Source organism: Anolis sagrei, chromosome 3 (assembly GCF_037176765.1).
Source record: "Anolis sagrei isolate rAnoSag1 chromosome 3, rAnoSag1.mat, whole genome shotgun sequence".
NCBI classification, from domain to species: Eukaryota; Metazoa; Chordata; class Lepidosauria; order Squamata; family Dactyloidae; genus Anolis; species Anolis sagrei.
The window spans coordinates 173,416,282-173,433,512 of NC_090023.1; the positions used below are offsets into that span (position 1 = coordinate 173,416,282).

General features: G+C 41.2%; 1 protein-coding gene across 2 annotated transcripts in view; it reads right to left on the reverse strand.

Annotated features, from left to right (window-relative positions):
• UNC5B (unc-5 netrin receptor B) overlaps positions 1-17,231 on the reverse strand; it is a 367,951-nt gene that overhangs the window by 26,213 nt on the left and 324,507 nt on the right. For both annotated transcript variants that reach the window (XM_060768853.2, XM_060768851.2), the window contains 5 exons: positions 16,498-16,692; positions 14,254-14,643; positions 9,155-9,242; positions 8,797-8,965; positions 2,811-3,044 (listed from right to left, as the gene is read on the reverse strand). In XM_060768853.2, the coding sequence (XP_060624836.2) occupies positions 2,811-3,044; positions 8,797-8,965; positions 9,155-9,242; positions 14,254-14,643; positions 16,498-16,692 (1,076 nt within the window). The remainder of the gene's footprint in view (positions 1-2,810; positions 3,045-8,796; positions 8,966-9,154; positions 9,243-14,253; positions 14,644-16,497; positions 16,693-17,231) is intronic.

Below are 17,231 nucleotides of genomic sequence, written 5' to 3' on the forward strand. Positions count from 1 at the left end.
GGCTTTTTAAAAGCACACACAAGGAGAAGGGAAGGAAAGCACATGTTTTGCATGACTGCAGGGATATACAATCACGCAAATGTGCACATTTTTTGGGCAGAAGTGGGTTTTAAGCACACTATTTTAACACGTGCTTTTCAGCTGTTAACCTGATTCCACCTGCACTTTGGCTAAAGGTCGTTTAGTCAACCCCCACTTTTTTTAACCCAGTTACTTCTGGGTTTTTACCATGTGTAGAAGGGCCCTTAGGGGGGCCAGAAAAACAACTAAAGATCAATTTTGACCAAAACAAAATACAGTTATTCCATCACATTCACTGGGATTAAGGGCACAGAACCCCTGTGAACGTGGGAAAACTGCAAATAAAAAAGTCATGATTTTTTGACTTGAGTAAACACTTCTCTGGGAATCTATAGTCCCTTCTATGTGACTCTATGATCAATCTTATTTATTTATTTATTTATTTACTGTACTTGTATACCGCTGTTTCTCAGCCTAGCTGGCGACTCAACGCGGTTTACAACAAAATACCAAATACAATAGTCAACAGTATACAATTTAAAACCATAAAAACATAATACACAATATTGGTACATCAATAACAATCCAATGCATCTCCTGACTAAAATCGTGATCCAGTTTCGTCGTCCATATTACCAATCCTTTAATCATCACATTCATTGCACCGAATTAACCGAACATCCAGGTTTTTAATCTTCTTCGGAACAATCTTCATCAGATGTTAATGATAGAATCACACAGAAAGACCTACAATGCCCAGAGACATTTCCTCTAGTATTTTCTAGGTCTAACAGTGCAACTTTATAGTCAACTTCTGGCAAAAATTGTCCATAATGACCTAGAAATTCCTAGAATAGCCTTGGGGTTGTGTTGGACTCATCGCTGATGATGGAGGCCCAGATCACTGCTATAAGTAAGCAGGCCTTTTTTCATCTTCGCCAGGCAAGGAAAATGGCATCCTACCTTTCGGTAGAAGCATTGGCAACGGTAATCCACGCAACAGTCACCACTAGGTTGGACTATTGCAATGCGTTATACGCTGGCCTTCTGAAGTCAACAACTCAGAAGATTCAGATGGTCCAAAATGCGGCGGCCAGGCTGCTAGCGGGATCATCTATAAGATTCCATATTACACCAATTCTACAACAACTGGATTGGCTACCAATAGAACATCGGATTTCTTACAAGATACTGATCCTGACGTTTAGAGCTCAAAATGGCCAAGGACCTTTATATCTTAGGGACCGCCTCATTCCTTTTCCCCATCAGTGGTTACCTCGATCCACCCAAGAAAATCACCTATACATACCAGGCCCTAGGGAGGTACACCTGGAAGCTACAAGGCGTAGAACTTTTTCGATCTATGCTCCAATTCTGTGGAACTCATTGCCTCCATATATTAGAGCAATGCCGGAGTTGCAACCTTTTGTAAAGGCGCTCAAGACTTAGCTGTTTCGTTGTGCGTTTAAGTAAAGTGATCAGATCTAATTTGCCAAATAGTCACTGTTGTATGTTTTTATGTTAAATGTTTTTATATTGTGTAAATTCTATTTTAAATTGTAAGTCGCTCAGAGCACCTTGGTGGAGAGTGCCTAATTAAGAAAAGTTTTTTTTTGTTGTGTCAGGAGTGACTCCTGGTGTGAGAGAATTGGCCATCTGCAAGGACGTTGCCCAGGGGATGCCTGGATGATTTGATGTTTTTATCATCCTTGTGGGAAGCTTCTCTCATGTCCCCGCATGAGGAGCTGGAGCTGATAGAGGGAGCTCATCCGCCTCTCCCCGGATTCGAACCTGTGACCTGTCAGTCTTCAGTCCTGCTGGCACAGGGCTTTAACCGGGGGCTCCAAGAAATAAAATGAAGTGAAGTGAAGAAAGAACATAATAAGTAAATCCCCAAGATGGTGCCTTGTAGCTATACTGCACAACAACTGAGTGGAGCAGATACTGTTTTCCTCAAGGTTTCAGGATATATAAGTCAATGTTCAGTGCTATAAAAAAATGCCTTCGACAATTAAAGCTGGAGCAATGAAGTATATTCTAAAGCAGGAGCTCTCAACCTTTTTTGTATGGTGTGCCTCAAATCCAAATTTGTCATTTATTGTAATTGGCTCTTTTATATTACTGTCATGGCCTTTTCCATTGCTCGATTGCGGAGGCTGTCTGGCTTTGTAAGCATGCCATGCAGTGTTATGTAAGTCTGGGTAAACTTCCTGTTTGCTAGCAGACACATTAGGCATGCTGAATTCTCCTCAGTGTTGTATCTATCTAAATACAACTCCTGTGTTCACACTACTAGACTCCACTCTTAATTTTCCTCTTAAAAACAATATTATGAAATGCGCCTATTAATGAGAATGTGATTAGATATTTATTGTACTTAATGCAGTTATTCAATTTTCTTTATGTGAAATTGAAAGAATGAACAAAAATGGTTAGCAAACATTCACCATTTATTTATTTTTTATTTACTGTATTTGTATACCGCCTTTCTCAGCCAGTTGGCGACCATACAAGTTAGACCTCAAAAGCTGTAATTATTTTAACTTTACATATAAACTAGTGACCCATTTGAATGAGTTTTGTGGATCATGACATAGAGGTTGGGACATACTGACCTAAAGAGTCATATTGACTTTTAAACTATCCTCCAAAGAGACTTCTCAGAATAGGAAAAGTTCCAATTTTTAAAGTTTGTCTATTTGGTAAATAGTTTTTATGAAATAGAGGTAAAGAAAGGTATGAAAGGAGAGACCAAAGAGACTTGGTGGTACCAAAATGTGCAATATTACCTTGAGGGCATCTGGCGTATCCTCCAGGCAGTATACTTTAAGACTGTATTCCAGTGAGGTGCACAGGGTGGGAGCAAAGATGGCAAGCTGGAGTCTCTTGATGGCTGATCTGGAGTAGGACTCTCCCACCAGGACATACGTCCCAAGCTGCTCGAGAAGAACATGGCAGCACTTGGGTTCCAGTTGGCAGTAGCAGGGAGTGTTCAAAGTCTCTTCATCCAGAGTGACAACCTCCTGAAGGAGAAAAACAAGAAGATCATTCCATGTGACAGTCTGCACACTGAAAGTTGGAATTATTGCTTATAACTCTTTAGGTGTCCATTTGCTAATAGATACATGATTGGCTTCATAGAGAAAAGAGGAGGGAGACAAAAAAATACTGCCCAAAGAGAAACTATTGTGGGATTCTGACACTTGAAGACATTATGCAAATACACCAAATTTGTTTAGGATGTCTCTTATTTTGCGCATGCCACATGCAGTTTTCAATCTTTTAAAAATGTTTGAACAATTTATCCTGCGTCTACTAAGGAGGAAAATATACACAGCATGATTTTTTGGTCAATTTCCACCAGACCATAGAATTGATTAGAGAGATGGGCCAAAACTAACAAAATGAAGTTCAACAGGGACAAATGTAAGATACTCCACTTAGGCAGAAAAAATGAAATGCAAACATACAGAATGGGGGACACCTGGCTTGAGAGCAGTACATGTGAAAAAGATCTTGGAGTCCTTGTGGACAAGTTAAACATGAGCCAACAATGTGATGTGGTGGCAAAAAAAAGCTAATGGGATTTTGGCCTGCATCAATAGGAGCATAGTGTCTAGATCTAGGGAAGTAATGCTACCCCTCTATTCTGCTTTGGTTAGACCACACCTGGAATATTGTGTCCAATTCTGGGCACCACAATTGAAGAGAGATATTGACAAGCTGGAATGTGTCCAGAGGAGGGTGACTAAAATGTTCAAGGGTCTGGAGAACAAGCCCTATGAGGAGCGGCTTAAGGAGCTGGGCATGTTTAGCCTGAAGAAAAGAAAGCTGAGAGGAGATATGATAGCCATGTATAAATATGTGAGAGGAAGCCACAGGGAGGAGGGAGCAAGCTTGTTTTCTGTTTCCTTGGAGACTAGGACGTGGAACAATGGCTTCAAACTACAAGAGAGGAGATTCCATCTGAACATGAGGAAGAACTTCCTGACTGTGAGAGCCGTTCAGCAGTGGAACTCTCTGCCCCGGAGTGTGGTGGAGGCTCCTTCTTTGGAAGCTTTTAAACAGAGGCTGGATGGCCATCTGTCAGGGGTGATTTGAATGCAATATTCCTGCTTCTTGGCAGGGGGTTGGACTGGATGGCCCATGAGGTCTCTTCCAACTCTTTGATTCTATGATTGGAAAAGCTAGATAATATCTCTAGGAATCTACATTGTGACTCCTAAGGTCAATGTCCGCCAGAGGCTGCCTATAAAGTTACTCTGGAGAACTTTGAGATTGTAAGAGAAAAGGTTTTAATCAAATCCTTCAATAATCAAATCTGCAAATATGAAGGATCGACTATATATGTTTATAACCATCATGCAGACAGTCAGACACTGAAATTCAATGTAGCTGAATTCAGCAGCAAATGCCACCAGCTGGACTGCAACTTTTTTTGCAGAATTGTAGAAAATGAAGAGTGGGGCAACAACAGAATACGTGAATAGCTCCCTCAGTTTTTCATTAATCTGGCCCTGCAGTGCCCCCTTCTGGAAAATACTAACATTACTGTAGTATGGATTGCTGTAGTTTTGCTCTTTCGTTTCTGGGATATTTGATGGGCGAGTTCATTCAGAAGTTGCAGATGTTGGGACTAAAGTTGGAAGTTTCACACTTCCGAACTGAGTTCCGAAGTGTACTTGCGAGTTGGAAGTCCCCTGTAGTTTCGAAGCAACCCGGGCCATTGATTTCAATGGCTTGGAAGTTGATTCAGAAGTATCAGAAAGCCCCCAACCATAACATTATTTTCTTTGCTACTACATAACTGTAATTTTGCTACTGCTTTGAATTGTAATGTAAATATCAGATATGCAGGATATATTTTCATTAACTGGACCAAATTTGGCACAAATACCTGATAAGTCCAAATTTGAATACTGGGGGGGAGGGGGGGGGGGGGGTTGGAGGAATTGATTTTGTCATTTGGGAGTTGTACTTTCTGGGATTTATAGTTCACCTACAATCAAAGAGCATTCTGAACTCCACCAACACTGGAATTGAACCAAACTTGGCACAAAGAACTCCCATGACCAACAGATAATACTGGAAGGCCTTGGTGGGCATTTGACCTTGAGTTTTGGAGTTGTAGTTCACCTACATCCAGAGAGCACTGTAGCTTCAAAAAATGATGGATCTGGACCAAACTTGGCATGAATACTCAATATGCCCAACTGGTGGAGTTTGGGGAAAATAGACTATGACATTTGGGAGCTGTAGTTGCTGGGATTTATAGTTCACCTACAATCAAAGAGTATTCTGAACTCCACCAACAATGGAATTGAATCAAACTTGGCACACAGAACTCCCACGACTCCAACTCCCACCAACAGAAAATATTGGAAGGGTTTGGTGGGCATCAACCTTGAGTTTTGGAGCTGTAGTTCACCTACACCCAGACAGCACTGTGGACTCAAACAATGATGGATCTGGACCAAACTTGGCATAGATACTGAATATGCCCAAATGGTGGAGTTTGGGGGAAATAGACCTTGATATTTGGAAGTTGTAGTTGCTGGGATTTATAGTTCATCTACAATCAAAGGGAATTCTGAATCCCATCAGCAATAGATTTGGGCCAAACTTCCCATACAGAACCCTCATGACCAACAGAAAATACTGTGTTGTCTGATGGTCTTTGGTGACCCCTCTGACATCCCCTCACGACCCCCTCAGTGGTCCCGACCCCCAGGTTGAGAAACATTGCTCTATAATATTTCCTAAATCCCCTGGACCCCAACACCCAGGTGTTTTCCCTATGTCAGGGGAAAGGCACCAAAGTTATTTTGGGGGGGGGGAGGGGGGGTTCAACTGCCTCCCTTCTGCACCGAAGTTTCCCAAGTGTCAGTACTGTTTTCCCCTAATGCGCATGCGCGTCCACCAATAACAAATCAATTCAGAAGTTTTGGAAGTACCCCCTACTTTTGAACACAGTTTAGAATCATTTTTTAATTGCCCATGCCTAGTATATATATTCACCTTCTTTCCCTCCCTCTCTCACACACTAATCCCCATTATATCCTTGATTTCGGTTTTGGAGTCTCCATATGTTTCTTGCCGTGCAACACACCATCTTTAACATCTGACCACTTTAAATAAGGGGTTGAGGTGTCCTATATCTGAAGATCTAAGGATTCATGATGGGGAAAGGGGTGCTAAAAGCTAAGCTAAGAAATTTAAAAGAAATAATATAATTCTGAGGAGAGAGACCATCATTTAAAATGTCTGTGACTGACAGAAGATGGCATCATTTTAGGAGTTTTGCCTCTGTGAAAGTAAAAGCACACAATGAAAAATTTAACTTCAAATTTCAAATAACAAGCCTGTTCCACAGACTATTGAACAATATACGTTAGATTACTGCAAGTAGAAATGGCAATGTTTTTCAAGATATCATCCAGTCATCAAGCTTTATTTACAGAATTTATACCCGGCATTTCTCTTGAATTGGGATTTAAGGCAGCTTTCAGCAATTTAAACAAGATTAAGTAAAAAATCTAGCTTTAAAAAGTTAAATGTGAATTACATAATCATATTATGCTTAAAAATACTTTTAAAACACAGGTAAAGCATATAGTAATTACTAATAAAATAAAAGAAGTACAGGTTGAATATCCCTTATCTGGATTTTCAGATCCAAAATACTCCAAAATCTGAAATGGTCTACATGGATGCCTAGATGGCTTTCTGTGCAAAAAATTCTTTAAAATAATTTGTTTTGTACACAAAATTATTTAAATATTTATGTAAAATTGACTTTAGACTATGGGTATAAGGTGCGTATGAAACAAAAACAAATGTAATGTTTAGACTTGGGTTCCATCTTCAAGATGTATATACAGAAGAATTTCAAAATCCCAAACACAGCATTTTGAATAAGGGATACCTAACCTGTACAACATAGTACACCACTTCACACATACCAGTACTGCACAAACTACTGAGAACTGGGAGGGGGTCAACCAGACCTCTTGAGGAAGGGAGTTTTGCAGTTTGGGAACAACCACATTAAGGCTCTCTCCTGTGCCCTCACCAAATGTGCTTGTGAAGGTGGTGGGACTAAAAGAAAGTCCTCCCTTGCAGATCTTAAAACATGAGCTGGCTTGTATAGCGAAATATGGTCTTTCAAATAGTCTGTACCCAAACCATACAGGGCTTTAGAGATCAAAACTAACACTTTGAATTGTGTCCACAAACATGTTACAGTAAGTTGTAGCAGGACCAAGTGTGTGTGTGTTGAAGAAAAACCTTGTGATGGTAATTATTATGTGCAGCTGGTAGTGTAGGTCAACCAGCAATCTTGGACCACACCCGATAGGGTATAACTGTATGGGTTTTAGAATACAGTTCTGGAGAGCTTTTTCTCTGATCTATGCTCAAAGGCTCTGCTCTGAGGAGCAGGTTGGAGAGAAGCCGTTATGCTGCTCTAAAGGAGGCTATGGTGGAATAGCTGTTTGCTCAAAGTTTATGTTTCGTTTTCTCATTTGACTTAAGATGAAGATGCCTTATTTTGTGTTTCTTTCGAAGACTATGTAAGTTTCTTGCACTGTTTGTTTTTTGTATGCAACATTGCAAGTCTGTATTTCATCTCTGCTATTAAGAGTAAAGATTTTTCTGTTCATTTCTACTCTTGTCTGTGTGTCTTGTGCATGGGATGTGGCTAAGATCCGCTTGCTGTGCAACAAAACAGACTGGTAGCCAGTGAATTTGTTTCAATGGTGAGTGGGATGGTGTCACATGATTCCTGTACTTAACCTCAATCAACAGCCTAGCTAAGAAGCACTGCCTGAACATCAAGCAAAAAGTGGGTGCCAGAAACAATATCATATGAAAGCTGACTGGCACAAACTGGGAATCACAACCAGATACAGTGAAGACATCTGCCCTTGCGCTATGCTACTCTGCTGCTGAGTATGCATGCCCAGTGTGGAACACATCTCACCACACTAAAACAGTGGATGTGGCTCTTAATGAGACATGCCGCATAATCACGGGGTGTCTGCGCCCTACACCACTGGAGAAATTACACCGCTTAGCCGGTATTGCACCACCTGACATCCGCCGGGAAGTAGCAGCCAATAGTGAAAGAACCAAGGCAGAGACATCTCCAGCTCATACCCTGTTTGGGTATCAGCCAGCATGCCAACGACTTAAATCTAGAAATAGTTTCCTAAGATCTACAGAGACACTCGCTGGAACACCTCAGCAAGCGAGAGTCCAAAAGTGGCAGGCTCAAACCCAGAACCTCAACTAATGGCTGATACCAAATGAGAGACTCCCTCCTCGGCACACAGAGGACTGGGCGACCTGGAAGGCACTGAACAAACTGCGCTCTGGCACCACGAGATGCAGAGTCAACCTTCAGAAATGGGGCTACAAAGTGGAATCCTCGACATGCGAATGTGGAGAAGAGCAAACCACTGACCACCTGTTGCAATGCAACCTAAGCCCTGCCACATGCACAATGGAGGACCTTCTTGCAGCAACACCACACTCCAAGTAGCCAGATACTGATCAAAGGACATTTAACCAACTACCAAACTCACAAGTTTTGTATTTTGTCTGTTTGTTTGCTTTGTTCTGTTAGAAATGTAATATAATGGACTGGTTGCTCTGACACGACAAATAAATAACACCCTAGCTGCAGTATTTTAGATCTGCTGAATTAAGCAACCAACCCATATAATTATCATCTTCACCTCTTTCCATGATCCTTCATCATTGAATTTGGCTTACCTCCCAGTTTCCTTGGTGAGACTGAGTTTTGAGTTGCAACATCCAGTCTGGAGAACTGACGTCTGCACAGTGTGGCACAGTCAGGATGACAGGGCGGCATAAGAGCAGGCCAGTGGGACCGCAAGTCACCATGGGACTCAGCACTGTCTGTGTGCCTTCTGAGGGCAAGCTGGAGAGGGCAAACACAAGGAGGCAAAATGTCGATATGGTGGCCAAGAGAGATGTTGGTTAAAAATCATTCAATCTAAAACTCCACTGGGCAAACTAGCTCTTTGTATAGCAGCCACTACATAGCAAATAAGGTAAGATGGGGCAGAAAGAAAAAAGAGATAGAAATGACACAATCTGTTTAACTTACAGAGAATTTTCTGCTTTGTTGATCATCAAATACATTTCATAGAACTTCCCCTGAGGAATTGCTCCATGTGGCACCAAGAGACTCACCCCTAAAAGGAAAAAAATAGAGAAAATGAAAATGCTATTCATAAAAAGATACAACATTAAACTCTACTGTGAAGAAGGGATGGGCAACTAGCTGCTCTAGGGCTGCATGTGGCCCTTGACCCAATTTCATGAGTAATTATTTCTGGTTGTGATCACTTCAGACCTCTGGCAAGAGCGATGCATCTCTTTTCTGGCAGTGATGAAGAGAGAAGGAAAGAGACCAAGGAATATGATTTGAGAGAGAAAGTGGTGGTTCTGCTCACTTTGATTCTGGCATCATCCTCTATTGACATGCAGCCATGACATGACATGACATCACGGGAACAACGCATTTGAAAGTGGGGAAAGGCCTGAGCTATCTCAGAAAATCTTGGTGGAAAGGTAGTTTTTGTGGAAGATCATACTTCAAAAGAGAAAGTGTGGTAGAGAAGGGTACTGGGATCTTGTCCTAACTTGTCTACTGCATGTGACTACTGCACAATAGACTCCTGCAACGTACTCTACGTAGGGTTGCCCTTGAAGATGGTTCGGAAACTTCAAATGGTCCAGCGAGCGGCAGCCAGGCTGCTTACCGGGGCGACATACAGAGAGCACACCACCCCTCTGCTGTGTCAGCTCCACTGGCTGCCGGTTCAGTTCCGAGCCCAATTCAAGGTGCTGGTTTTGACCTAAAAAAACCCTGTATGGTTCCGGTCCAGTGTATCTGTCCGAACGTATCTCCCTCTACGTCCCACCACGGAATTTAAGATCATCTGAGGGGGCCCTGCTCTCGACCCCACCGCTTTCCCAAGTGAGGCTGGCGGGGACGAGGAGCAGGGCCTTCTCAGTGGTGGCCCCTCACCTGTGGAACTCACTCCCAGTGGATATCAGGGCATCGACATCACTCCTGTCTTTCAGGAGGAAGGTAAAGACGTGGTTGTGGGACCAGGCCTTCGGGCAATCTGCTAACTAGGTAAGGACAACCAGACAAATAGGACAGGCAAGACTAATAAATGTGGAAGGACACTCTGAACTATGAGATAGCGAACATTGACTGGCAATAAGGAGTAATTGGTTTGTATCGGTTTGTATGAAATTTTTATTGGTTTTATTGGTTTTAGCGGGTATAGATGTAATGTATTGTTGTTAATTGCTAATTTGCGCTATTCTGTTTTATTCTGCTGTATGTTACGGGCATTGCATTGTGCCTTGGATATGTAAGCCGCCCTGAGTCCCCTTCGGGGTAAGAAGGGCGGGATAAAAGTAAACCAAATAAATAAATAAATAAATGTTCCTTTGAAGTGTCTGCCATTAAGTCTAGTTGCCATAAATAAGACTTCCACCCTACTTCTAAGTTTTTAACTGGGGTGGAAATGGAGAAACGCATAACTTCTTAAAAGGAGCTGGATTGACTCCTGCTTGGTTTCAAAGTGTTCTCTTGGGAAAGGGGCAGGAGACTACTGTTTTGTTCAAAAAAGCATAAACCCAAGTTCAAATTAACACTGAAACCAGCATCACATATTTCTTGTGAACTAAGCCCCATTCATTTCAGTGGGAACTAATTGTAACTTCATCGGGATCTGACTGAAAGCAATATTGGTTGAGATTTCTCCTCCTGATTCTCTCTCGTTGTGTCTCTGCCTGTTCTTTAGATATCAAGCAGGGACTATGTTTCTCTGCTTTTTCCTGTACTCAGCAATTAATTAATGTGTTTTATTAATAGTACAATCTCCAAAACACATTAATTAATCATGTAGTACATTCTCCAAACCATAGGGAAGGCTGAGCGAAGGAAGATCGATGCTTTTGAACTGTGGTGTTGGAGGAAAGTTTTGAGAGTGCCTTGGACTGCGAGAAGATCCAACCAGTTCATACTTCAGGAAATGAAGCCCGACTGCTCATTGGAGGGAAGGCTATTAGAGGCCAAGATGAACTATTTTGGCCACATAATGAGAAGATAGGAAAGCTTAGAGAAGACAATGATGCTGGGGAAAATGGAAGGAAAAAGGAAGAGGGGCCGACCAAGGGCAAGATGGATGGATAGTATCCTTGAAGTGACTGGCTTGACCTTGAAGGAGCTGGGAGTGGTGATGGTCGACAAGGAGCTCTGGTGTGGGCTGGTCCATGAGGTCACGAAGAGTCGGAAGTGACTGACTGAATGAACAACAATACATTCTCCAATGTTTCTCACTTTGCCTCCTCCTCCATCTTTATGTGGTGGCACCGGGATTGTGGCGCAGCTGGCTGAGTGTCAGCTGCATTAAGATCACTCTGACCAAAAAATCAAGAAGTTCAAAGCCAGCCCAGGTTGGAGTGGGTTTCCAACCAATTGTGTGTAGCCTGTTGTCGACCTCTGCAACCCGAAAGACAGTTGCATCTGTCAAGTAGGAAAATTAGGTACCACCTTAAAAAGTGTTGGGAGGCTAAATTAACTGATTTATGAGGCCATAAAGAAGACTCCAGGAAAGCATTCCAGCGGGGAAGCATGCGGGGAATGTGGAAGTGCTTCATCAGCGTTGCAGATGGACGAGGAAAGCGACAGCTCCCCTGGTGGCCAGAAAAAGTTAAATAGCCTCTGTCTATGTCTGTATATGTTTGTATGTCAAAAATTGGCATTGAATGTTTGCCATATATGTGTACACTGTAATCCACCCTGAGTCCTCTGCGGGGTGAGAAGGGCGGAATATAAAAGCTGTAAATAAATAATAATAAATAATAATGTGCCTTCTGCAGGCAGAAAGGCAATGAGAACCTGCGCTCTGCATGAGGTGCTGACCTTAACCAAGTCTGCACACATTGTTATGATCTATCTTTTCACAGAATACTTTGAAAGGCATGCTTAATCACATTAAATGGAGCATAAAGCATTACAATTGCTAACATTGTTTCAGTAAACTGCCCAAGTATTACATGATATTTAATGCTCACTGCATGCATTCAGCCAAATTCTGCCTTAGGAAAGTGCCTGGTTTTGTTTTTATTTTAGAGGAAACCCCAAAAGCTGATTCTACCACTGCATAATGATCTTTGGCTTTGTCACTCCAGCTGTAATTAAATCTAGGGGAAAGAGAGCTAAAATATGCCATTGTAGATCAAGCTGGCTGTTTCTCTGGTGATATTTTAAAACATTACCAGCATCAGGAATGAACATCTAATTAATCAGAAAGTATCATCCTTGATTGGTTGCATGAGCCGAATAATGGGTTGAATGATGGCAAATAATGGAAACGCATGAGAAGGTGTTCATGTTATCTGAACCATAGATGAAGGATGCAAAATATATCCTTGCTCTTAATTGACTCACTATCCACCTCTCTGTAAAACTAAAGGTTCACAGGATATTTTTTTCGTTAGGGTTATATTACAGATGGAGATTGACTTCTGAATTTCCAGGTGGATCTGTGTGTTTTATACTAGCTTTGGTTGTTTATCAGGAGCACCTTTTCTGGATGGTAACCACAACAAGCAGAAAGGTGAGGGAATGATAGGAGCGTGAATTCTGGGAGAGACAGTCAGGATTTGAGAATCGATATTCTGTTGGACAGTCAGTAAGTGGCCTCATCTTCAAAACCTCTCTCATTTTTCTTTCCGGAAATTGTTCCCACGCTTTCGATGTACCACCCTTTCTATTCTCAGAGAGGTAGAAGAAGAGAGAGCCTTATTTAGTCCGTTTTTTCCCCTCTAGTCGCTCCCCTTTCTTATTTTACTATATCTCACAATTGTTTCTCCACTTTCATTGTCACTCGGAAATTCAATAATATAGATAGATAGATAGATAGATAGATAAGATAGATAAATAGATAGATAGTAGGGCTGGGCGGTTTCGTTTCGTTAATTCGTAATTCGTTAATAATTCGTTAATTTTTTCAATTACAAAACGATAACGAACCATTCTGGAGCAATTTTTTTAAAAAACGAATTTTTAAACACGTTTTTTAAATGCTTCGTATTTCGTTATTGTATTCATTTCGTTATTGTTCTGAGGTCGTTTCGTTATTATTTCTGCATGTCTGGGGCAAGTTTTTTGTTTAATTAGTGAAAAAAAATTATAATATCACACCAACAGTCAACAACAGAGGGAGAGGGAAGCTTCAGAAGTTTTTGGAGGTTTTTTAGCGTATTTCGCGGTCGCGTCCGCCATTAACGAATCGATTCGTTATTGTTTCGGAAATCGATTCGTTAATGTTTTGTAATTTTTTTCACATTTACGAAATTTCGTAAATATCGAACTTTTTAAAAGGAAAATTTTGTAATTATTTTAAATAACGAAACGCAAAAACCCCCAAAAAACGAATCGATTTTAGAAACAAATTTTTCCGTTGTTACCCAGGCCTAATAGATAGATATAAAATGATTTGGGAATCCGTAAGGTAGAGCTTTCCAAACATTTCATGCTTATGACACACTTTTTAGACATGCATCATTTCACAACACAGTAGTCCAGTGTTATTAGCAAAGCTATATATGTCTGTCTGTCTGTCTGTCTGTCAGTCTATCTATCTATCTATCTGAATTTTAATAAAACGTATGAGGATACAACATATCTCAAAAAAACTTTCATTTATATATTTCAAAATAAATCATTTGAAAGACAATAACCTACATTTCCAGGATACCTTTGTGCGACATATCTACATACCATAGCTGACACACTAACATGTTGTGACACACAGTATGGAAAGCTCTGCCATAAAGGCTCAGCTGCATTTCACAAGCTTTCACTGGAGTTGTCCAAGGTCCTGAAATACCGCCTCTATCTGCAATCCTGACTGCGATCCATGCATATTGCAGGAGGCCCATTAACATATTGTGACACACAGTTTGGAAAGTTCTGCCATAAAGCTCAGTTGCATTTCATATACTTTCATTGGAATTATCCAAAGTCCTGACATACCACCCCAAACTGATCCTGATGGACTGTGTTTGGGTCAGCACATCTCCACCTACGCTTCCTACCCAGCTTCCTACCCTTGCATCCATGAGATCCTGCTTGGAGTCAAGATAGGACAATATTCCTTTCATGCTGATATTTACCTGTTCCAGGGATGGTGAGTCTTCCTCCCAGGCAGCCAAATGTCCCAGTAGCACTATTCCCAGGCTCCCGGGGTAGAGTTAAGAGCTGCTGAGAGCCCATGGTCTTATTCCTTAGGTTCATGAAGTGATTGTCCCTGAAGTTCTCTCCTGGGAAAGTGCCTGAGGGCATGGTTCCTAAAAGGTTTGCTGCCTCATGTATCCCAGGAGAAGAGGATGTTGTGGAGGAATTATATACTTTGATCTTGAGGTTAGGGAGTGGGTCAAGCAATGGAGAGTTGGTCATTGGGATCTTGTCAGAGGAATCTTGCAAAGCATACATGGGACCACGGTATATACCCGCATTGGCTGTGAGGTCAGGCTGCATCGAAGGGTGTAGTAGTTGTGGAGTGTCTGCAAAAGAGAGCATAAGAAATGCTTAATTTTATTTAAATGCTTGTCATAATGGGCGATGTAATCCAAGAACAGAGTAGAGTAGGCTGTTGGTATCTGCTACAGTTTGATCCCAGAATCCCCCGTGTTTTCCAAAATCAAATGGAGGATGAGAGTATAATAAAGCAATGCTTGATGGAACAATACAAGTGGGGAAGCTGGGTTCAGTATTGGTTGGCCCTGTGCCATCAGTATTTTGACAGGTCAACAACAACCCTATTGCAGTTAGACAGAAGGCAATTAGAGATAAAATCTTTGAGATGGATGCATCTGACAACTTGTGGACTAGTAAACAGAAGGGTTTCACTACTTGGGTACCATAAAATAGTCTGAACCTTAACAGTTCTGATGTATTCCTGAGGTCATTCTAAATAAAGTTATAAAATCAAAGGAAGACTGCATTTAAGTGAATAACACAATGTAACGCAATTTTTATTCCTGGGTTATAAATATTATTTTCCAATTGCTTCTATCATAAAAACATGGAAAAAGTTTATTAAACTGCAAAAACTGTGTTTTTGCGGGACACCCTGAAGCACATTTGCTATAGTTTTTGAATGAATATCGTATCGTATCATATCGTTCAGAACGCGGCAGCCAGGTTACTCACATGAACACCCATGAAATGCCATATACCACCAGTGCTGCAACACTTACATTGGCTTCCAACTGAGTACTGTGGCCTGTATAAGATGTTAGTTCTGACCTTTAAAATTCTTTACAGCCAGGGTCCATCGTATCTTAGGGATCATCTCTCATTCTCCCATCATCGGAGGTCGCAACGACCATCCCAATGTGACTTACTTTATATACCGGGTCCTAGAGAAGTGCACTTGGAAAGGACCAGATGCAGGGCTTTTTCTATTTCTGCCCCTGCCTTGTGGAATTCCTTGCCGCCCTACATGAGAGCCATGTGTGACTTAGGACCTTTTACTCTAGCACTTAAGACCTGGCTTTTTACTAGAGCATTCGATCCCTGTTAATTTTTAATTTTTGTATGTATGTATTTTATCTTTTACAATTTAACTGTAAATCGCCTGGAGCATTCTCGGATGGAGGGCGATTAATAAGTAATTAAATGATGATGATGATGATGAATATCCCATCGAGTCTCAAGCAATTCAACATAGTTTGTGGCAGCCACAAAAACGAAGTTTCTAGAACATTACAACTACTTTCAAAGTAAGTACCACACAATTAAACAGGGACAACACTTTCAAACAAGGAACAAATCCCCCTCCCCAACTTTTGTTACATAGTTTACATGAATGAAGCTTTATTTATTTTCTTACTTTGCTGTAAGCTGTTCTGAGACCCTTTGGGAGATGAGGCAGGGTATAAATAAAGCTTCATTCACTCATTCATTCTTCAAACAACTGGAAAACTTCACCCCAGGAGTTGTGAAGCCACAGGACTTTAACCATCAAGTATCAATGGGAAGGAGTGGTCTTGGAATGTATCCCCCATGTACGCATAGGACATACTGTATTAGAAAAACTATTCAGGAGAGGAGATGTGATGTTTTATTTTAACATGGACTACTTTGTTACTTACAGTTGTGTTGCTTACAGCTTCTACCTTTAGTCTAAGTACTTGTATAATATTGTCATTTTATGGATAGAGAGAAAATGAAGTGGCTAAAGACAGTGAGGGATTTCAGGGCAAGTAGGAACTTTGTGAGACTTTGCAGCTTTCAGGAAACATTTCTCATTATACATGCTTTTTCCTTCTGACTCAAGAAACCAAAACTCTGTAGAAAGAGCCCCTGAAACAAGGGGGGCACAGACCCTTAGAACAAGCTAGGTAAGGTCTTACCATGTCTGGAGGTTTTGAAATTGACTGGGTGGAAGCCTCCTGTCAGGGCAGCCGAAGAGTCGGTTATGTCGGTGTCAAAGTCCCGGCAGCTGCGCCTGTACACGACCACCCCAACAGCCATCAGGATAACAATGAAGATAAAGATGGCAACCACCAGGCCAGCATACAACGCTACATCACCAGTTGCCTCTAACACTAGGTGGAAGGAGAAGATTAAAAATAAGTTGTCACTTTCCAGTTACCTCTTTGTAAGTTGTCTTCAAAATGGAAGTCAAGGTTTATTTTCCCCCCAAACTCCACCTGTGTTCATATTTGGGTATATTGAATATTCATGCCAAGTTTGGTCCAGATCAATCGTTTTTTGAGTCCATAGTGCTCTCTGGATGTAGGTGAACTACAACTCCCAAACTCAAGGTCAATGCCCACCAAACCCTTCTAGTGTTTTCTGTTGGGCATGGGAGTCCTGTGTGCCACGTTTGGTTCAATGCCATAATTGGTGGAGTTCAGAATACTCTTTGATTGTAGGTGAACTATAAATCCCAGCAACTACAACTCCCAAATGACAAAATCAATTTTTTTGAGTGGAGGACATAAATTGGATTGTTAGGTCTATGCTCTCCAAATTTGGTGTCAATTGGCCCACTGGTTTTTGAGTTCTGTGAATACCACAAACGAACATTACATTTGTATTTCTATAGATTATTATTATTATTATTAAAACAAGTATAGTGAAA